Source organism: Camponotus vicinus, unplaced genomic scaffold (assembly GCF_025532165.1).
Source record: "Camponotus vicinus isolate PSW18456_S1 unplaced genomic scaffold, iyCamVici1.0 SCAF_5, whole genome shotgun sequence".
NCBI lineage: Eukaryota > Metazoa > Arthropoda > Insecta > Hymenoptera > Formicidae > Camponotus > Camponotus vicinus.
In genome coordinates, this window is record NW_028141977.1 from 15,226,605 (window position 1) to 15,250,229 (window position 23,625).

General features: G+C 30.8%; 2 protein-coding genes and 2 long non-coding RNA genes across 6 annotated transcripts; 2 read left to right on the forward strand and 2 right to left on the reverse strand.

Moving 5' to 3' along the window:
- The first annotated feature begins 235 nt into the window (after window positions 1-235).
- Stas (Transmembrane protein stas) lies at window positions 236-2,971 on the forward strand. Its single transcript, XM_083100593.1, has 4 exons — window positions 236-690; window positions 1,048-1,171; window positions 1,292-1,420; window positions 1,502-2,971. Exons 1-4 carry the CDS (start codon window positions 636-638, stop codon window positions 2,007-2,009), a joined length of 816 nt encoding a protein of 271 aa, XP_082956719.1. The 5' UTR covers window positions 236-635; the 3' UTR covers window positions 2,010-2,971.
- On the reverse strand, window positions 2,407-4,286 carry LOC145972192 (uncharacterized). Its single transcript, XM_083100591.1, has 5 exons — window positions 3,765-4,286; window positions 3,405-3,666; window positions 3,120-3,327; window positions 2,920-3,049; window positions 2,407-2,835 (listed from the first exon to the last, which is right to left on the reverse strand). Exons 1-5 carry the CDS (start codon window positions 4,093-4,095, stop codon window positions 2,744-2,746), a joined length of 1,023 nt encoding a protein of 340 aa, XP_082956717.1. The 5' UTR covers window positions 4,096-4,286; the 3' UTR covers window positions 2,407-2,743.
- Window positions 4,287-8,614: 4,328 nt separating this feature from the next.
- LOC145971707 (uncharacterized) lies at window positions 8,615-13,301 on the forward strand. Its single transcript, XR_014438932.1, has 3 exons — window positions 8,615-8,783; window positions 11,942-12,056; window positions 13,111-13,301. It is a non-coding gene; the product is annotated as an uncharacterized LOC145971707 (long non-coding RNA).
- Window positions 13,302-15,214: 1,913 nt separating this feature from the next.
- LOC145972023 (uncharacterized) lies at window positions 15,215-18,422 on the reverse strand. Of its 3 annotated transcripts, XR_014439026.1 has the most exons (4): window positions 16,936-17,002; window positions 16,751-16,822; window positions 16,451-16,500; window positions 15,215-15,347 (listed from the first exon to the last, which is right to left on the reverse strand). It is a non-coding gene; the product is annotated as an uncharacterized LOC145972023 (long non-coding RNA). The 3 variants fall into 3 exon arrangements; XR_014439025.1 differs by lacking the exons at window positions 15,215-15,347; window positions 16,936-17,002 and adding an exon at window positions 17,340-18,422 and having other exon boundaries at window positions 16,305-16,500; XR_014439024.1 differs by lacking the exon at window positions 15,215-15,347 and having other exon boundaries at window positions 16,305-16,500.
- Between the last annotated feature and the right edge of the window lie 5,203 nt (window positions 18,423-23,625).

The following is a 23,625-nucleotide window of genomic DNA, read 5'->3' on the forward strand; positions in this document are numbered from 1 at the left end:
TGTTTGTCATAAAATATAAATATACGCGTATTTAAGCGGGGATCACAGACTTTTGTATAAGCACATAACCATAAGCATAAGGAAATTGATTGGTCCACAAATATATGCATAAGAAAATGAACCAATCAATTTTCTTATGCTTATGGTTATGCGCTTATGCAAAAGCCTGTGTTCCCAGCTTTATTCTGTTTCGCTTACGGAAAAGTGTAAAGAATTGTAAGTGAAGAGAGTGCGTACCTATTTTCCATTGCCTTGTCACACGTGTCTGTCACGATTGACATAATTCACGGTCGCCATGACAACCGCTAAACAATGTTTAAGGTGCCTCCAAAGTCGACCTAATTCAACGATGCGATTCTCAATAAGCGTCTCACGCTTAATTACTATCGCATGTGAACACATGCGAAGTGACTGCCTGTAGAATCCCGAGCCAATGCCGAGGTAACACGAGACAGATCAGCTGATCGTTTACCGCGACGGTTATCTTTGGGTAATCACCGACTCAGCCTTTCGAGAAAGTGGTTTTCACTTTGTTCTCCGCCCACGCGAGTATTGTCAGAATCGTTAGAAATGCGTTGAAATTGGTCGGACGAAACGGTGGAAGACGCGAATCCGATTGAAAATCGTTTGTGGAAATGTCATACCAAGAAAAAGAGAGAGAGATGAGCACACAGAACGATGCGAAATCAGGTAAGACATGATCACGCGATTTTTATTTTTTGGAGGAAATGAGTCAGGAATGAGGAAAAATAGTTTGCTTAAATGATTATATCCTGTGTATCTCGGAAATGACATTTTCGGAAACACGCGAGTAACATGTAAAAGATTCATGTTCAACATTTATCATATGTATGTATGAAATTATGTATATCTATTATGATCCCTTTTTCTTTATCATAGATTTCAAATACTTTTCAATGTATAATCTTATATATTTTAATTTTTTTCTCTACCTTTTTTAAAATCTGATCAGTTTTTTTTATTTATACTTAATTGCAAAAATTATATTAAGATAAATAAAATATTTTTTTTCTTATATATTTATAGTATTATCCAGTGCAACCAATGGTGAAACTTCAACGAGAAGTGCAATATTAACCGTTGGATTCATCTTCATAGTTTCATTGACTGCATTGTCTTATGTATACATGAGCTTTCCAGAATTAGAAGAGTAAGAACAGCCAAATTTGTCAAATATATTTGTCGTTTATATCAAATATACAATATATATATATATATATATATATATATATATATATATATATATATATTTCTCTTATGTATTTTATAGAGATGAAAAACAATACATGAAGCTGCCATTTCATATAGAAGATGCCAAGAATCTGGGAAAGTTATTAGGACGGTACAAAGACCTTTATTATTTCCAAGTACTGGCTGGACTGTTCATCACTTACATCTTGTATCCTTAAATATTCAATTGAGTTTATTTTACTAGTTCCACATAGTTGCGCACGTTCCTTACATCATACTTTAATGATAGCTTACAAACATTCGCCATTCCCGGCTCTATCTTTCTCTCGATCCTATCAGGATTTCTGTTTCGCTTCCCAATTGCGTTACTACTCGTGTGCACGTGCAGCGCGGTTGGCGCCACCCTATGCTATCTGCTGTCTTCTTTACTGGGCAGACGATTGTTGTACCGATACTTTCCGGATAAGGCGAAAGAGTGGACCATGGTTGTGGACAAACATCGCCATAATCTGCTGAATTACATGCTGTTTCTAAGGATGACGCCATTTCTGCCGAATTGGTTCATCAATTTGGCCAGTCCGGTGATTGGCGTGCCAATGACGCCGTTCACCGTTGGTACCTTCTTCGGCGTCGCGCCGCCCTCATTCGTCGCCATACAAGCAGGTCAAACTTTACACAAACTCACGTCATCGAGCGACGCATGGTCGTGGAATAGTATAATTATTCTGTGCGTGTTCGCACTGCTCTCTCTAGTACCTGTGCTATATAAGCAGAAACTCAAGCAGAAGTTTGAGTAAGAGCTACATCGATGATGCTCTTATAAGGAGACATTCCGACATTATACAAAAAGACAAAAGCATTTTGATTGCGTTTGTCAAGATGGATCAAACCATCTCCACGATTAGAGATGTTCTTAAAGAATCTAAAAAAGTCATAAGAGATGCGAGTAATGTTGAGAAAATGATCAATTAGAATGTCTTCTCATATCATGTAATGCAAATATTAGCATTTGACACATTGCAGATAAAGTCATTAGCATATATTTGGCTACATGAACTTGTATACTTGAATGTAAAATAATGTGACAAAATCCATGAATACAATTTGCACATAATTTATTTATTATATAATTTATTTCTAAATACGCGTGTGTCTTAGATTATATTATGGATATCATATAAAAACGTATCTAAATTATATGCAGACAGAGATAGAAAGCTCATTTTATTATAATTGGTACACGAATATGCCTATACGTCGAGAAGTAATCTCAGGTAACTTTGTATTAGTAGACTGCTGAGTTTTACTTTGCATTTCATTTATTATTGTAATGGAAAAATAATACTATTCTTAAAACTTAAATGTGCAAAAAACCGTATATATCAAATGAAATCACGAATATACATCTATATATAATATTTGGGAAATGAATGAAAAACATGCAAACATATATAAGCTTAAATGCGACTTTATGCTATTTTTGGCTATATCACTTTGGCACATTGACAACTAGTTTCTCCTATTGATGGCACTAGCAAAACGAAGTTAGATAACCAATAGAAAGATCGGTAGCATTGTACACTGGCAGACTCACGGGTCTCCAATACCACCAATTGTACCATACTTATGAGAAACATAAAAGAAAAAATGTACAAAAATAACGATAAAATGAAAAGGATTAACTACAAACACTTTCCTGGTACTTACATGTATGCCCAGCAGATAATAAAATGGTCAAGGATCTACAATGTTGAATACATTCTGAGCTCGGTATCATTTTTATCAACCTTGCACCAGCTACGCATCGTATCACAATATTGCTGCATTCAGGATTAGGCTAAAAATTTATAAATTGATTGTTATACCCAGGAGAGTTATAATAAGAATGCTTCATACATATTACATACCAGTAAGTAAGACGGTGATTCTGATTCATCAATAAAAATATATTTCTCCGTGCCTTGACTCCACCAATTTGGAGTCTCAATTGGCTTTGGAAATAATTTTCGTAGTATTCTGTTAGGCTTCATACGATTCACTTTCCAAGATATATGAGTAGTAAGTGAATCAGTCGGATACACATCCAATCTGTTTCTCATGGCATCATGGATAGTTCTATATAAACATATAAGGCAAGATATATTGCATAACATGAAACTCGTTTTAACACTAACACTAGCAAAGAAACTTACTTAAAAGTTTCATTGTTGGAAGAGATTCTTCTAGCATCCTGATCAAAAATATCTTGATTACTCCAATATGTATCAACTAAATCTTTCATTTTAACTTTTGTATTATTCTCTGCTCTAGTATATGGTATACCAATATTGAATGATTTGTTGATGTTATGACCAGTTAAATCTGGCACGGAATAGACCATGGTACAAGGCCAACAGTCTATGTCGCTGACATAAAAATATGGATTTTCTATCAGACACCATTCATCGTATAATTCTAAAATAATAAATACCATGTATCAGAAATAAAATAGTCTCTAAAATTTCATATTTTAATATTTTTATATCCCATTAAAATAATATTTGATCACATACCAGACAATGATGGATATAAACTGACAATGGGGATAGCTAACTTGCGTAGCGCATATAAAACAGGATATATGGAATTCTGTGAGATTCTTACAAATGCATCGTTTAACCATCTTTGATTGTACAAATGTAACGATATAATAGAAATAAAAAGGAATAAGAAAGCGCATCGCAAAGGCCTCGATAGTCTATTCGACTTCTTCGAATACTTCGCCTCCAACTGTCGGAAACATGCTTGAAATATTTCCGACGTTTGCGCTTCCGAGACATTATGCTCGGCCGCGTATTGTCTAATTTGTCGAACACTTTCCCTGTACTCATTCAAATCGACCATTTTTAATCGCGAATTTTTTGCCACATCAATCGCGTGAAACTCAAATCTCGCGTTATTTCCCTTCTGCAATGCCTAAAATTCATATTACACACGAAAGGAATAACATCTATCATAAATAAACAGCTTTTGACAATCCATACATAATAATCAGCTGAGCGTCTTATCTAACCTAACCTAATGTAATCTAACCTAATGGTAGATTCATAATCCACATGACACACGGATTAGGGGAGTATCCCGTTTGACCACGTGCGATTGACCACAGCCAATTACATCGATCTGTGCCTAGGGTAACCAGCAACGATTAACCAATCAGAGAGTCCTATTTTGAATTGGCCAATTGGCGACGTGGTCAATCGGGTACCCTCACCATATTAGAGATTCCGTGTGTGCGCATGCGCAAAGCCGCACATGCGCGCGCACGAAATCCCTAATTGGAACACTGATGACCCATAGGATGCATCATCCAGAATCGATTGCTCATTGAGCGGCAATTAAATAAAAATTGAATGTAATTGATTCTTACTTTTGGATTCACCAATCATATTCAATTACTATTTACTTGTTCAGTGAGTAAACTTCTAAATGCACCCATAGACATTGGCTGCGTTCAGCAGAAAAAGCTGCTTTGCAACTGTTGTAAAATTCGTGAGCCTGATTGGTGTATACTCTTAATTTTGACTGGATCTAAGAGCATACACCAATCAGATTCACGAATTTTACAACAGTTGCAAAGCAGCTTTTTCTGCTGAACGCAGCCATTGTTTCTGCAGAGAGAAGACTGAGAGATGTCATGGCCTGTTTTTAGGTGATCCCTGAAAGCGATACTCCCTCTATGGACATTGAAAACGTGGACATGAACTACAAAGCCAATGTCCATGAATGTTCTCAGAGGGTAATATATAATGTGCACAACTTCTGGTTTTGTTCCGTGCTATGTGCACGAAATGCCGGTAGCACCAGAGTATAACAATCATTATTTTGAAAATAATATATAAATATGATAAATAATAATTTTTATAAAAATAATTTTTATAAATTACTTACCTATATGTGTATGTATGTGTGCCCATACGTTGTCCAAATGATTTTAAATATAAGAATAGACTATATGAATATCGGCGTATGTTACCGCCGGCATAGCTCTCAGGTTCATGAGAGTACTGAAATCTCCTCACCTGGCAAATGCCTTCGTTAAGGCGGAGATACAGGGGAGGAAAAATTGAGGAGGAAAAATTTTTTTATTTATTTCTATTTTTTTTAATAAAATTTTTAAACAGAGAATATAATACATATAAAAAATATATATTACATAATTATAATATATACAACGTAAATTATAATTAATTTGCAATTACATAAAAAACACATTAAAAATTATTAAATTATGTAATATAAAAATAATTACATTACAAATATATATATTACAAAATTTAATGCAGAATATATAAAATACAATGCATTAGAAATATGTATTACAAAATATAATACAAATTTATAAACTATAATATTAAACTTAATACAAAATAAAATTTATTACACGAAAGTGTCCAAAGTATACGTATAATATAAAATTTACTAAAAATTTTTACGTAGACCAGACAAGACTGATTAATGATGATTAATGACGCGATATATATTATCAATAATCGACATAGAATAATAGAATTTAATTAGTTTTATATAAATAACGTATAAACGTAAATAATCATGATCAAAAGAGTCATTAATAAAATTATTGATCGTTTCTTCGATTGTAAAAGAAAATATTTGCATTACTGGCGCATTTTGTGTAGAGGAATCCTTATCAAAGGAAATATTCAAAATGAAAAGATAGAATAAACTTCGAAATCAACAATTAAGTTACTAAATAAATCGCGATTTAAAATTCGCGAGAAAACGCGACGAATAAATAAATCGACAATAATCGGAATATTCGATTGCGAGATACGCATAATTTTTATAATATGATAATCGAAACCATCAATAAACACGCGTGCGATATAATTATTATCACACAAATGTTGACAGACGAAGATATTTTAGCAAACATTTGTGATCCGTATTGTTTATGAACATAAAATTCACCGAACGATTTACTTGCGAATTTTTATAAGATAAATCGCGATTTAAAATTCGCGATAAACCGCGACGAATAAATAAATCGATAATATTCAAAATATTCAATTGCAGATACGCAAGTGACATACCGGTAATATCCGATAAAAAGAGGAGCGATCTTAAAAATGGAGAACGATTAACATCTTGTGTCTACATCAGATTTCGCAAGATCAATCTGCGAAGAAAAGTTAAGAGATCCATTGAACGTCGGGAATTTCACTGTAGGAGGGAACGAATCCTGGATCTTCCGGACTATTCCCGATAGCAATGATATCAGTATTAAATCAAAGACAATTATCCCTCGTCATTATTTTCAATTCGCGAAATTGATATTCACATCAGAAAACATGTTCTTCCATTACTAAGAAATATATTTCTTTATTGAAAATTAAATGAATATAACCTTTGTTATTGAAATGTGATTACGAACAATTATATTTATAAATAATAAAATACATGCATTATTGGAGTTTATGTTAAATGTGCGAACACATAATTTGGGGTACCGTCGCGCGCGAGACGAATCGAACCCGATAACAGCAAGATTTAAAAAATTTCAATTCGAATAGTGTTCAAAATAAAATAAATGAAATAATTTTAAATATATAATTAATTCTAGATTAATTATCTAGATTCTTATTCTTGTAACGTTTAAATTAATAATTTTTTTTCTTTTAATCAATATCTTACTGATATAGGGGTACCCATTCGATTCGTCTCTAAATTTTTAAGTATTCGCACATTTTATGTAACATTCATGTATAATTTCGCGTATATATATATATATATATATAATATATTATATTAACAAAAATTATAAAAATATTTTGGATACGTTAATTTGTGCATGTATTTTAAATAATTTTTTCAAATTAATTAATAATTAATAAAATATATTCGTAATCATTTTTATCATAAAAATTAATAAAAATTAATTAAATTATGAAATTATTTAAAAAATTAAAATTTATACACAACGCTATATCCATATTTAATCTACTATTAAATCTTTCTGGCGTTATATAGACAATAATGATACCAATCCTAATAATGAAGAACATTTTTTAACGAAGAAAAGAAAAGATACATTTCTCTCATCTAAATATATATTATTTAAATTAATTCGACGTTAAAGAAGCGTATCGTCGTTGAATTACTACCGAAATCATTGCTTTCGGAAATTGCCAGGAAAACCTGAGATTAGTTCCAATCTTACAATAAAAATTCCCAATTTTTAACAGGCCACCGAACTAGACGTCGCGAATGGATCTCACAAGAACCGGTGAGAAATAATTCTCCATGATGAAAATCGTTTCGACTTTTCGGCGATACGAGCCACGCAATTTTCATTAACGTTTATTTAACGGAAGAAACGATAACTCTTTTATTAAAACGACAATCTCGTCTAAGAATGCGAAAAGAACGCGGGAAAAACACGGTGATTTTGCAACCGTAATTTATTAATTTATTTATGAATATTTTCCGATACGAAATTCGTAAGTATAAATATAACTGAAAAAACAAATTATTAAATTCATAATAATTAACTCGCGATTCTATAATATCGAAGGTGATCGTTAAATTTTGTGAAGCTAATATTTAATCGTTGACTCATCACATCGAATCTTCACACTCTTATTCGATAATTCTTTATATTTAATTAGGAATATTTAGGAATATTATCTGACGAGAGGGACAGCGATAAAAATCTTTTGTTAAAACGATAATTTTGTATAAGAACTTATATTAAAAATTTTATATTTGATCCCGCGATGTATATACTTAATATGTATACCTATACATTAGACGGCTCTCCCGGTTTCGGTACGAGCAAAAATCCCATTTCACTTATGAGAATCAACTTCGAGCCAACCGGTCGGGATTGCAACGATACAACGAGCAAGGACTAAGCCCAAACCGGAAAGAAGACGAAACGATTGACGGAAATAGAGGAAAATGAAATTCACCAACTCTTTTTCGCGCAATTATCCTATCTCGTATCGAACCTGGACCCGCTAAGCACGATTTCAGGTGCTCCGCCCGGACATATTATGCCTCCCGCGGTTGCTATATGCTACACCAGGCTAGTAGACGGCAAAAGAAGAGGATACCCACATTTTTTAAATGCTTACATTCAGCAATTTAGAAAATGGGGAGGCAACCCCTTTTACGAGCGAAAATCGTGCCTAGGGGAATCCACTCGACTCCTCGACAGAGTTAACACACGCAGTGCGTGTGGCTGTAGACGAGCAAAGAGAAGGGACCCATTGACGACCATTCCGAGCAATCGATCGAGTTCTAACTAATTCGGGCCGAATCACTTGACGAAGCACGAAGCAAGAGTGTACGTTGCATAGCAACGTGTGCAAACTCGAAACATCCCAGTTAGTTGGCATCGGAAGTAGAGACTCGTGACAGTATAAGGAAATTGGGATTTTTACATGAAAAGTCCAACGCGGAAGCGCGAAAACGCGATGACGCGAGAATACTACACAACGGGGAAACGCGGTAATGCCGCCGTCCGCGACATGTCGACGGCACCGACGATGGAAAGTCGATGACGCAATGTAATTCTTTTATTAAAACGACAATCTCGTCTAAGAAGGACGCGAAAAAGAACGTGGGAAAAACACGGTGTTTTTCGCAACCGTAATTTATTAATTTATTTATGAATATTTTCCGATTCGAAATTCGTAAATAGAAATATAACTGAAAAGCAAATTATTAAATTCATAATAATTAACTCGCGATCCTATAATAGCGAAGGTGACGCGAAGAGAACGCGGAAAGAACACGGTATTTTCGCAATCATAATTTAATAATTTATTTTAAGAATATTCAGTTCCGCGCGATATGGAATTCATAAATAGATAAATCTAACGGAAAGCATATCATTAAATTTATAATAATTGACTCGCGATTCTACATTTTATATAAAAATTTTTCGAATTTATTAATGACTCTTTGAGTTCTATGAAAATATAAACAGTTATTCTTTTACGAATATTTCAAAAATATATTCTATAGAAACAAATATGTTAATTTAACGAATTAATACTATACGTATACTTACATATAATCATATACATGTAATATATACATGTAATATATACGTATAATCATTATACGTATACTTTCGATAATTTTTCGTGTAATTTACATAAGAATGTATTCACGTAATTTACAATCGTAAATACAATTTCATGCAATATAATTATAGTTATAATTGTATTTTATACACAACTATGTCAATAATTAAAAATATCAATATTAGATTATAATTAATATACAATTATAACTATTTACAATTTGCAAAACACAATTTTTTAATTACAAAGTACGATTTATAAAATATAATTTATGATGTTATCAATATCAAATAAATGTACTCGATTTATTCAAATGTTTAATAACATAAATAATTTGATATTGATAGCATTAACATTTGGACTTAATATTATAACTATATATTAACACATTATCGTCCGGAGACATAAAAATATGTTTTTTCTTGACTACTCGTAAAATGCCGGAGACATATAAATAGGGTTTACCTTAAAATATGCCGGCTACACGCAAAAGTTTTCGCGCAAACAGCCCGGACCGTAATGTGTTAATTTACACATTTATATGATATACTTTTAATTTTTAAAATCAAATATAACATGCTAAAATATATCTTGAACATTTATAATTATGCAATTTGTTTAATCTTCTTGAAAATAATTTTGATAATTTAATTTAATTTTTAAAACATTTTTAAAAAGAAATTCAATTTAATTTTTGAAGAATAATTTTAAATTATTACAAAGAATTACAAAAGTATCCAAAATATACGTATAATATAAAATTTATTAAAAATTTCTACATAGTCCAAACAAGGCTGATTAGCGATGATAAATTACGCGATATTTATTATTAATAATCGACATACAATAATAGAATTTAAGAATAGAAATTAGTTTTATATAAATAACGCTTAAACATAAATAATCGTGATCAAAAGGGTCATTAATAAAATTATTGATAGTTTTTTCGATTGTAGAAGAAAGTATTTGCATTACTGGCGCATTTTATGTAGATTATTAATATTCAAAACGCGAAAAGATAGATCAAGCTTCGATGTAAATCAATGATTAAAGTACAAGATAAATAACGATTTAAAATTCGCGAGAGAGCGATAACGAATAAATAAATAACGAATAAATTAATAGTTGATTACGATATGCATAATTTTTGTAATATGATAATCGAAACCGCTAATAGACAGCGTGCGACATAATTATTATCAAACAAATGCGAAGATATTTCGAGATATTTGAGATTTATAATATTTGCGAATATAGAATTTATTACAAATGTTTATAAGATAAATCGTGATTTACAATTCGCGAGAAGACGCGACAAATGAATAAATCGACAATATTCAGAATATTTGATTGCGATATGTATAATTTTTATAATATAATCGGAGCCCCTAATAGACACGCGTGATATAATTAATAGAGAATAACGGGTTTAATAGAGAATAACGGAACGAATAATTTTATCAAAGTCTCTCTCTAATAATTTAACTATATAACTATATCTCTAACTATCGATGTATTAGTATAGTTTAATAAGATTTATATAATGATTTAAAGAATCGCGATTTTAATCATTAATAAAATTATCGATCATCTTCTTACATAGTAAAAAAATATTTGCACTATTAGCTCAGACTATAAAAGACAATATTCAAAGACGTGGAAAGGTAGACAAAGTTTCGACGTATAAGTCAACGATTAAATTATAAGATAATATTAAGTTATAAGATAAATCGCGATTTACAATTCGCGAGAAGACGCGACAAATAAATAAATCGACAATATTTGGAATATTTGATTGCGATATGTACAATTTTAATAATATAATCGGAGCACCTAACAGACATGCGCGATATAATTACTATCACGCACAAGTGCAAAGATATTTCGACAGATATTTAAGGTCTGTAATATTTGCGAATTTATTTGCGATTAATATGCTATTTTATAGAAATATCGCGATTGAAAAATACATATTGAAAATACATACATCTCGCGCATGATTAGTTAAATGAAATAAAATGAATCTTAAGACTTTACAATTTTGAATATAATTAACATATAATTAAAAAATCGCGTTGTTTGCCACGTTTAATAGAGAATAACGGAACGAATAATTTTATCAAAATCCCTCTCTAATAATTTAACTATCTAACTATATCTCTAACTATCGATGTATTAGTAGAGTTTAATAAGATTTATATAATGATTTAAATAATCGCGATTAATCATTAATAAAATTATCAGTCATCTTCTTAAATAGTAAAAAAAAATATTTGCACTACTAGCGAAGACTATAAAAGACAATATTCAAAGACTCGGAAAGATAGACAAAGTTTCGACGCATAAGTCAACGATTAAATTATAAGATAAATCGCGATTTAAAATTCCCGAGAAAACGCGACGAATAAATATAATGATCGAAGCTCTCAATAGACACGAGCGCGATATAATTATTATCACGTAAGTATAAAAAATCAAAAATATTTCAATAATTATTTGAGGTCTATAATGTTTGTGAATATACAATTCACCGAACGATTTACTTGCGAATTTTTATAAGATAAATCGCGATTTAAAATTCGCGATAAACCGCGACGAATAAATAAATCGATAATATTCAAAATATTCAATTGCAGATACGCAAGTGACATACCGGTAATATCCGATAAAAAGAGGAGCGATCTTAAAAATGGAGAACGATTAACATCTTGTTTCTACATCAGATTTCGCAAGATCAATCTGCGAAGAAAAGTTAAGTGATCCATTGAACGTCGGGAATTTCACTGTAGGAGGGAACGAATCCTGGATCTTCCGGACTATTCCCGATAGCAATGATTTCAGTATTAAATCAAAGACAATTATCCCTCGTCATTATTTTCAATTCGCGAAATTGATATTCACGTCAGAAAACATGTTCTTCCATTACTAAGAAATATATTTCTTTATTGAAAATTAAATGAATATAACCTTTGTTATTGAAATGTGATTACGAACAATTATATTTATAAATAATAAAATACATGCATTATTGGAGTTTATGTTAAATGTGCGAACACATAATTTGGGGTACCGTCGCGCGCGAGACGAATCGAACCCGATAACAGCAAGATTTAAAAAATTTCAATTCGAATAGTGTTCAAAATAAAATAAATGAAATAATTTTAAATATATAATTAATTCTAGATTAATTATCTAGATTCTTATTCTTGTAACGTTTAAATTAATAATTTTTTTTCTTTTAATCAATATCTTACTGATATAGGGGTACCCATTCGATTCGTCTCTAAATTTTTAAGTATTCGCACATTTTATGTAACATTCATGTATAATTTCGCGTATATATATATATATATATATAATATATTATATTAACAAAAATTATAAAAATATTTTGGATACGTTAATTTGTGCATGTATTTTAAATAATTTTTTCAAATTAATTAATAATTAATAAAATATATTCGTAATCATTTTTATCATAAAAATTAATAAAAATTAATTAAATTATGAAATTATTTAAAAAATTAAAATTTATACACAACGCTATATCCATATTTAATCTACTATTAAATCTTTCTGGCGTTATATAGACAATAATGATACCAATCCTAATAATGAAGAACATTTTTTAACGAAGAAAAGAAAAGATACATTTCTCTCATCTAAATATATATTATTTAAATTAATTCGACGTTAAAGAAGCGTATCGTCGTTGAATTACTACCGAAATCATTGCTTTCGGAAATTGCCAGGAAAACCTGAGATTAGTTCCAATCTTACAATAAAAATTCCCAATTTTTAACAGGCCACCGAACTAGACGTCGCGAATGGATCTCACAAGAACCGGTGAGAAATAATTCTCCATGATGAAAATCGTTTCGACTTTTCGGCGATACGAGCCACGCAATTTTTATTAACGTTTATTTAACGGAAGAAACGATAACTCTTTTATTAAAACGACAATCTCGTCTAAGAATGCGAAAAGAACGCGGGAAAAACACGGTGATTTTGCAACCGTAATTTATTAATTTATTTATGAATATTTTCCAATACGAAATTCGTAAGTATAAATATAACTGAAAAAACAAATTATTAAATTCATAATAATTAACTCGCGATTCTATAATATCGAAAGTGATCGTTAAATTTTGTGAAGCTAATATTTAATCGTTGACTTATCACATCGAATCTTCACACTCTTATTCGATAATTCTTTATATTTAATTAGCAATATTTAGGAATATTATCTGACGAGAGGGACAGCGATAAAAATCTTTTGTTAAAACGATAATTTTGTATAAGAACTTATATTAAAAATTTTATATTTGATCGCGCGATGTATATACTTAATATGTATACCTATACATTAGACGGCTCTCCCGGTTTCGGTACGAGCAAAAATCCCATTTCACTTATGAGAATCAACTTCGAGCCACCGGTCGGGATTGCAACGATACAACGAGCAAGGACTAAGCCCAAACCGGAAAGAAGACGAAACGATTGACGGAAATAGAGGAAAATGAAATTCACCAACTCTTTTTCGCGCAATTATCCTATCTCGTATCGAACCTGGACCCGCTAAGCACGATTTCAGGTGCTCCGCCCGGACATATTATGCCTCCCGCGGTTGCTATATGCTACACCAGGCTAGTAGACGGCAAAAGAAGAGGATACCCACATTTTTTAAATGCTTACATTCAGCAATTTAGAAAATGGGGAGGCAACCCCTTTTACCGAGCGAAAATCGTGCCTAGGGGAATCCACTCGACTCCTCGACAGAGTTAACACACGCAGTGCGTGTGGCTGTAGACGAGCAAAGAGAAGGGACCCATTGACGACCATTCCGAGCAATCGATCGAGTTCTAACTAATTCGGGCCGAATCACTTGACGAAGCACGAAGCAAGAGTGTACGTTGCATAGCAACGTGTGCAAACTCGAAACATCCCAGTTAGTTGGCATCGGAAGTAGAGACTCGTGACAGTATAAGGAAATTGGGATTTTTACATGAAAAGTCCAACGCGGAAGCGCGAAAACGCGACGACGCGAGAATACTACACAACGGGGAAACGCGGTAATGCCGCCGTCCGCGACATGTCGACGGCACCGACGATGGAAAGTCGATGACGCAATGTAATTCTTTTATTAAAACGACAATCTCGTCTAAGAAGAACACGAAAAAGAACGTGGGAAAAACACGGTGTTTTTCGCAACCGTAATTTATTAATTTATTTATGAATATTTTCCGATTCGAAATTCGTAAATAGAAATATAACTGAAAAGCAAATTATTAAATTCATAATAATTAACTCGCGATCCTATAATAGCGAAGGTGATCGTTAAATTTTGTGAAGCTAATATCTAATCGTTGACTTATCACATCGAATCTTTACACTCTTATTCGATAATTCTTTATATTTAATTAGCAATATTTAGGAATATTATCTGACGAGAGGGACGGCGATAAAATTCTTTTGTTAAAACGGTAATCTTTTATAAGGACGCGAAAAGAACGCGAAAAGAACTCAGAAAGAACGCGAAAAGAACCCGGAAAGAACGCGAAAAGAATGCGGAAAAAACGCGGAAAGAACACGGAAAGAACACGGTATTTTCGCAATCATAATTTAATAATTTATTTTAAGAATATTCAGCTCCGCGCGATATGGAATTCATAAATAGATAAATCTAACAGAAAGCATATAATTAAAATTATAATAATTGACTCGCGATTTTATAACAAATGCGTCTGTCGAATTTTATAACGCTTATATTTAATCATTAATTTAGCATCGAATTTTTACATTTTATATAAAAATTTTCCGAATTTATTAATGACTCTGATATGAAAATATAAATTGTTACTCTTTTATGAATATTTAAAAAATATATACTCTAGAAATAAATATGTTAATTTAATGAATTACTATTATATAATCATTATACGTATACTTTCGATAATTTTTGGTGTAATTTACATAAGAATGAATTTACGTAATTTACAATCTTCTTAAACATTTATAATTTTGCAATTTCTTGTAGTATTCCTGAAAATAATTTTAATAATTTAAATTAATAATTTAAATATTTTCATTTTTAAAGCATTTTTAAAAATAAATTTAATTTAATTTTTTAAATTGAAATAAAGCCAAATTACAAATTTCTCTATATTATATTAGACTGCTAACACGGCCATATCTCATATGATAAAATGTAAAACAAAAGCAACCATTTATAACTGGACAGAATTTATACCGGGTATCACAAAATTTAACATAACATAACTATCGCTTTCGAAAGATGCAATTGTAATTTATATGAGTATCGCTTGTATATTTATTTTAATAATTGCTGGTTATTGCTTATATTTATTTAAATACTATATTTTAATATTTTGTAACTACTTATGTTCATTTTAATCACTATCTCATAGAAGTTTATATTTATTTTAATAAATGCCGGCAAAAATTGAAGTACGACATAATATGTATATTAATCTAATCTGTATATGTATGTCCTGCCCAAATGTAAATGGTTATCCTCGCTTCAGCTGTTAGCAGCCTGGTATAATATATGAAATTCTTATAATATAAAAGTCTCTGTGCAAATTACCAATAAAAATTGATTGATATTATAATAATATATATAATTAATAAATTTTTTATAGTAATGCATAATTTAAAATAAAATATAAAATTAATATGTGTATAACATTTATCATATTACATTTATCACATTACAAGTTATTTCATTAATTAATCATTTGGCTTTACATTAAGTTTAAAAACAATATCTACAACAAATGTTGTAATGGATGAGCTAATAAGAAATTAGAGTAAGATAAGTGAATAAGATAAATGCGCGTTATAAGCGAATAAATTAGCATTAGATGTAATTGATACAGTTTTTAGTGTTCTTTATTTTTAATAAATTAGGTAAAATCTACAAAAATAATCTTTTCTCTATCTTTTTTCTTTATAATTGAAATACTGCAATATATTTTCGCAATGGATGCAATATATTTCGAACGAATTTATTAAAAGTTATTTAATTTAATCTATTCTAGCTCATCCATTTTAAGGCAACGGATTTATCTACAATCTCTATGAATCCGTTACTTTAAAATTAAATAAAAGTTTTTATCACTTACCGGAGCATTGATGTGCCACAGCGGAGTTGTCATTATCGAAGCTACGTTGTCTGTAACATACAAATATAAAATTCATTTATAACAAGCTCAAAATACAATCAATATTTCAAAAAATTATTGTTGTGCGGAATTTCATATCCGGTGTGTAAAATAATAAGCAGATATAAATACGTGAAAAGATTTTATAAATTTTAAAATTACTTTTTAAATAGAAATTTTTATATATGATTTTTATAAAAATCTTTCTCTCTAATTTTCTCTTCAATTCCTTTAAATTATAAGAACGAGAATTATATTCACCATCAGGTTGCTTCGCCGATGCAAGATGCCTCTCCCAGGCCTCCTCCTCCTCTCACAATAGTTTTTGTTGGTCTGTAACATACAAAGAAGATTCAAATTGTAGTCACGGTCAAAAAATTATTATTATATGCATTTAATTTTGCGTACGATTTATAACAATAGATATACAAATAATAAATATTCACCATCAGGTTGCTTCGCCGATGCAAGATGCCTCTCCCAGGCCTCCTCCTCCTCTCACGATAGTTTTTATTGATCTGTAACATACAAAGAAGATTCAAATTGTAGTCACGATCAAAAAATTATTATTATATGCATTTAATTTTATATCCGACGCACATAAATAATAAGCAGATAAACAATTTTATAAATTTAAAAAAAATTCTACTAATAAGTAATAATTTAATAATTCTATCAGAAGCTATTCGAACGTAGAAACTTTTAAATTACAGTTTTTATGTAAAAATTTATCTCTTTTTCTCTTGTTTAAGTCATATAAATAAAAAATCAAATTACGCAATTAATTACTTAATTTAAATCGCGCGTACGCAATTAATAAATAATTATATATAAGCGATAATTTATTTACCATAGAGTTGCTTCACAGGTGCCTGATGCCTCTCCCAGGCCTCCTTCTCCTCTCATGTTGTTGACGCGCGATACTTTCAACGGCACTCCCGCACTCACGAGCGATATTTTTATATCGCTATTTCCGCAATTTTACGCGCGATACTTAACGGTGTCCGCACTATTTCGGTACGATAAAAAATTTTCTATTTGATCGCGCGATGTATATACTTAATATGTATACCTTGAACGGCACTCCCGGTTTCGGTACGAGCGAAAATCCCATTTCACTTATGAGAATCAACTTCGAGCCAACCGGTCGGGATTGCAACGATACAACGAGCAAGGACTAAGCCCAAACCGGAAAGAAGACGAAACGATTGACGGAAATAGAGGAAAATGAAATTCACCAACTCTTTTTCGCGCAATTATCCTATCTCGTATCGAACCTGGACCCGCTAAGCACGATTTCAGGTGCTCCGCCCGGACATATTATGCCTCCCGCGGTTGCTATATGCTACACCAGGCTAGTAGACGGCAAAAGAAGAGGATACCCACATTTTTTAAATGCTTACATTCAGCAATTTAGAAAATGGGGAGGCAGCCCCTTTTACCGAGCGAAAATCGTGCCTAGGGGAATCCACTCGACTCCTCGACAGAGTTAACACACGCAGTGCGTGTGGCTGTAGACGAGCAAAGAGAAGGGACCCATTGACGACCATTCCGAGCAATAGATCGAGTTCTAACTAATTCGGGCCGAATCACTTGACGAAGCACGAAGCAAGAGTGTACGTTGCATAGCAACGTGTGCAAACTCGAAACATCCCAGTTAGTTGGCATCGGAAGTAGAGACTCGTGACAATAAATGAAATTGGGATTTTATATGAAAAGTCCAAAAGTTCCGCGAAAACGCGACGACGCGAGAATACTACAACGCGAAAACGCGGTAACGAAGCGCTTACCGTCCGCGGCACCGACGACGCGAAAGGTACTTAGCTTCCCATTCAGGCACCTTAAGATTTATCATAAATAGAAAAATTTGAGATAAACCTCAAGGCACCATCCAAGTACTAAGCCCTCCCACCACGACAAGGTGTACCCCATGGGAGGGTTATATTATATATAATTTTATATATAATATAATACATAATTTGAAATTTATTTTGTAATATAGTACATAAATTTAAATTCGCAAATATAAACGATAAATAAAAATATAAAAGATAAAAGAAAAATTATATAAAGCAATGTTCAAAATAATTGATTTTAAAACTAATTATTGCGCGCAATTAATTTTTACTTTTAAATAGATATATTTTAATGTTATATATCGCGTAATTACAAAATAATTTATATTTCTTATATATAAACTTTTAAAAATATGATAAATAAAAAAATTTCTATTTTTTTATACATGAAATATTTAAATAAAAATATTAATATGAAATGTTTTATAAAATATAAGAAGTATCTGAAAATATTAATTAATAAACAATTTTATAAATGTTTTAATTATTTTAAAATAAAATGGAATATTTTTTATAAGTATATGTATTATATATGTTACAATTTAAAATCACTATTGAATCACTATCAAAGAAATAAAACGAAACTAGAAATATGTATATTTTGAATATATATACTATTGATAAATAATTTATATATTGTTGCGTCCGCGGAACGATATATATCGAACGCGGGTGACACAATCGGCATGCGCTGACGCTCGTGCACTCATAAATAATAACGCAATTTAAGGTGCACAAGAATTTTAATAAATCGCGAGTAACATACAAGAATTCAGAATAATCGTAAAACGGATCACAAATAGACGCGCGTCCGCACAACTTGACAGCTAGGCTTAGACTCTCTGACAGTCGTTGTTTATAACAATATCTTGACAACGCGCGCGAAAACGATCTTCTTCGAAAGAATTCAACGGGTGACGAATACAGTCAGCGGGACGGGACGCGGGGACGCAACAATATAATAAATAATGAATATGATAAATAATTTATATTAATGACTTACATCATATCTTATTGATCCATCCACTTCCAGAACCTCCTTTTTTCTTTTGCTTCCTTCGCTCTTTCCTCGTGGCACTTTAATCCTCGTTGCACTCATTTGAATTCCTCGTTGCACTTACACTTATTCACGAAAAGTTCCTCATTGCACTTGCAATTGTGTTTAGAGAAAGAATTTGATAATATATGAAACGTCTCACATCACTACTTCACTGCTCAAGAGCCACCGAGCGAATGATCGTAAGTCAAGAACATTACCGCGGTACTGTTTATATCGCCAGGGTCGACTATGTAAAGAAAGAATTTGATAATATATGAAACGTCACTACTTTATTGCTCAAGAGCCACTGAGCGAATGATCGTAAGTCAAGAACATTACCGCGGTACTGTTTATATCGTCAGGGTCGACTATGTAAAGAAAGAATTTGATAATATATGAAACGTCACTACTTTATTGCTTAAGGTTACTGTGCGAATGACCATAAATCAAAAACATTACCGCGGTACTGTTTATATCGCCAAAGTCAACTTATACTACGTTATTATTATAATTTCTCGTTGAAATATTCTATAAGTGATTGCCGATTAAGAAAATTTAAAGCATTGGTTGAAATTTATTTAATTCTAATAAGTATTGTTAGGGAAATGATTATAATAAGCATCAATAATCGAAAGATTATAACAAAATTAATTTTTTTATCCCTTTTTATGTATCCCCTATGTTTCAATTTTTATTCGTAGTAATTAATGATTGCAATTCGATAGATTTATCGTTGCGATATACAGTTTCATGTCGTTTATCATAAATTAATTAATTTTTAATTATTAATAATTATATCAAATTATGTTTCGACACTATCGTAATCGTGTTTAGAAAAAAAAATTCGACAATATGTGAAGCGTTTCGCACTACTACTTTATTGCTCGAGTGTCACCGTGCAAATGATAAAACCGTAACATATTAATAATAGCGCGCTACTGTTTATATTGCCAAAGTCGAACACCGTGTTATTGATAATTCATGTATATATGCGTGGAATAAATTAAATTATACGAATATTTTAAAGTATAAATTAATTATTTATTAAACGATTAATATATCTCACAAAACTTTAACTATATGACTTTTATCATTCGATCATTTTATCACGCGTTCTCAATTTGAATTGTATTTAGATTGTTAGAAAGTTGAGTGAGAGAGAGAGAGAGAGAGAGAGGGAGGGAGAGAGAGAGATAAAACACTCGAATAAATACACTTAATTTTTAAGTATCGTTAAAGAAATAATTATTCTTATAAAGATCACAATAAAACGATAATTTATAATTTTAATTCTTGTCACACACTTCTATTTTTAAAACAATACGTCAAAAATTAAATTCAAATATAATCAATTAATATTCTTATAGATCTATTCTTTATAAAACTCAAAATAATTTATTTTGTAAAACTAATTATTACGCGCAATCAATTTTTTTATCTTTTAAGAGAGATTTATCTCTGATATTAATACTTTAAATGTAAAACTAGCAAAAAAATGTTTCTTTATTATAAATTTTTAAAAAATATAATTATATAAAGAGAGTATGTTAATTTTCATATATGAAATATTTAAATAATTATATTATTTTAAAAATATTTTATAAGATATTAAAATATTTATATATAAAAATATTAATTAATAACAAAAATATTATAAATGCTTTATTATAGATACTTTAAATGTGTTAAAATAAAACCTGGAATATTTTATACATGCATTATATTACGTGATTTTTAGAGCGAATTATATATACCATTGAGAAAATGAAAAAATAATAAGCAATATGTCTATTTTCAAATTAATATATATTGTTGCGTCCGCGGAACGATATGTATCGAACGCGCGCGACACAATTGTTCGGCACACGCTCGCACTCGCGCACTCGAAAATAATAATACGGTTCTTTGAAACACAAGAACCACGAAACATAGAACCACGAGAAACATACAAGAACTCAGATAATTCGTAAAACGAAACACAGATTTTAACGCGCGACCGCTCAGCTTGACAGCTGGGCTCAGACTCAGCTGACCGTCGTTAATGTTAAACAACCTCTTAACAACGCGCGCGGAGACGATCTTCTTCCATCGACGTACTTCCCGACAGAATAACGGATGGCGTATACATCCGCAGGAACGAGACGCGGGGACGCAACAATATAAATAATAAATAATTTTTATAAATTACTCACCGCATATCTCTCTGGCTGCTTCAGGCTCTCTCACTGTTCTCTGGCTGTCCGATACTTTTCCAGATATCCTTCTCCTTTCTTCATCCTTTGCTTGCACCTTCACAGCACTCATGTTCACTCGCGAACAAACAATTAATTATATTTAGTCGTATGTAGAAACGATTGCGAGACACTTTGCACGGCACTCCCGATCACGGAATAATTACGAGAGACGCACTTTAATATATTGTACGAGTATAAGGGATAGAGAAGTACGATTCGCTCGACGTTTTTATGAAATCAAATTAAATACTAATTCATTACAAATGTTGTTTTCATTATTGATATATATATGCAATACATGTATATTAATACGAATTATAGAATCGAAAGTTTAATAAAATTGAAAGTCATGATACAATAATTGTTTAATTAATAATTAATTTAAGAATATACGACGTATTTCGCACTACGATCTTTACTGCTCGAGTGTTGCCGTGTGAATGATACCAAGACCGTATGACTAGCGCGCTATTGTTTACATCGTCAAGGCCGAACACCGTGTTATTGTCCGTTCGTCATATCGAAATATATTGTATTATATTATATTATATTTTATATTATAATATAATATAATATAAATATGTTAAAGTACGTAAAATATTTCGATGACGAACAGACAATAATACCGACTTTGGCGTAAACAATACATATATTTTATCGGGTTCGATTCCCGATTCAGCGACTTTCGGACCGATATTTTTCTCGCCTACTTCCATCTAGGGGGGTTAGAGGGGAATTTGTTGAAATTAAATCTCAAACCAAGAGATTATTCCAAGTAAAGTCTTGATCATTGTATCAAAGAAAAATTTCGCGCAATTACATCCGCGATAGGCTCTTATTACCCGAATGTTAATATCACATAACATATATTTTATATTATATTACATTATATTATATTATATTATATTATATTATATTATATTTTACGTATTTTGATACAGCAAATAATTTGTCGATATTGATCGCGATCGCGTCTAGAAAAGGATTTAACGGAGCGCCTTGTACTACTACTTTACTCTTTGAGTGTCGTCGCACGAATAATAATAGAGCCGAGAAAATTAGTCCGAAAGACCGTGTTATTATTATTTTTTTATCGAAACATTTTTCAAGACTATGGCATATAAACATTAGCGCGCTATTGTTTACGCCGCCAAGGTCGGTGTTATTGTCTTGTTCGTCATCGAAATATTTTACGTACTTTAACACACACACACACACACACATATGTATATATATATACATATACATATGGAATATATTAAAGTATATAGAAGTACTTTAGATTATATAGATTTTTTAATTATATGATTATTTATTAAAAGATTGTATGATGTATCATGGAGCCTTACATTATATTAATTGTTTAGATCCACGATTCAATTATTTTACTGTGCGTCCTTATAATCCGAATTATATTTCAATGATTGAAAAATAAAACAATAAAACGTCGCAGACATATTATATTCGACTCTATAAATATCTATAAATATTAAAGAAATAATTTCTGCTCATAAAAATCGATTTCATATCGAAATAATAATTTATTATTTTAGATTTCTGTTACTATATATATATATATATATATATATATATATATATATATATATATATATATATATATATATATATATATAGTAACAGAAATCTAAAATATATATATATATATATTTATATATATATATATGATTATGATTTATATGTATATATATATATATATATATATATATATGATTCTTATTATAATTAATTAAATAAATAAATTACGAAATATATGCGATTCGAGAATTTTCGTCGCGGTATGTATATAGATATTAATTATGTGTTATTTATAAAAGTTAATTAATTATATTGTTATATATAATAAATAATTTTCCGATGTTAATCGCGATCATATCTAGAAAAGAAATTTAACGGCGTATCACTATATTACTCGTTAGAAAATATTAGACAATAACATATGAAATTATATAAATCGTTTCACAATCGACATGCAGATATTACAATGCT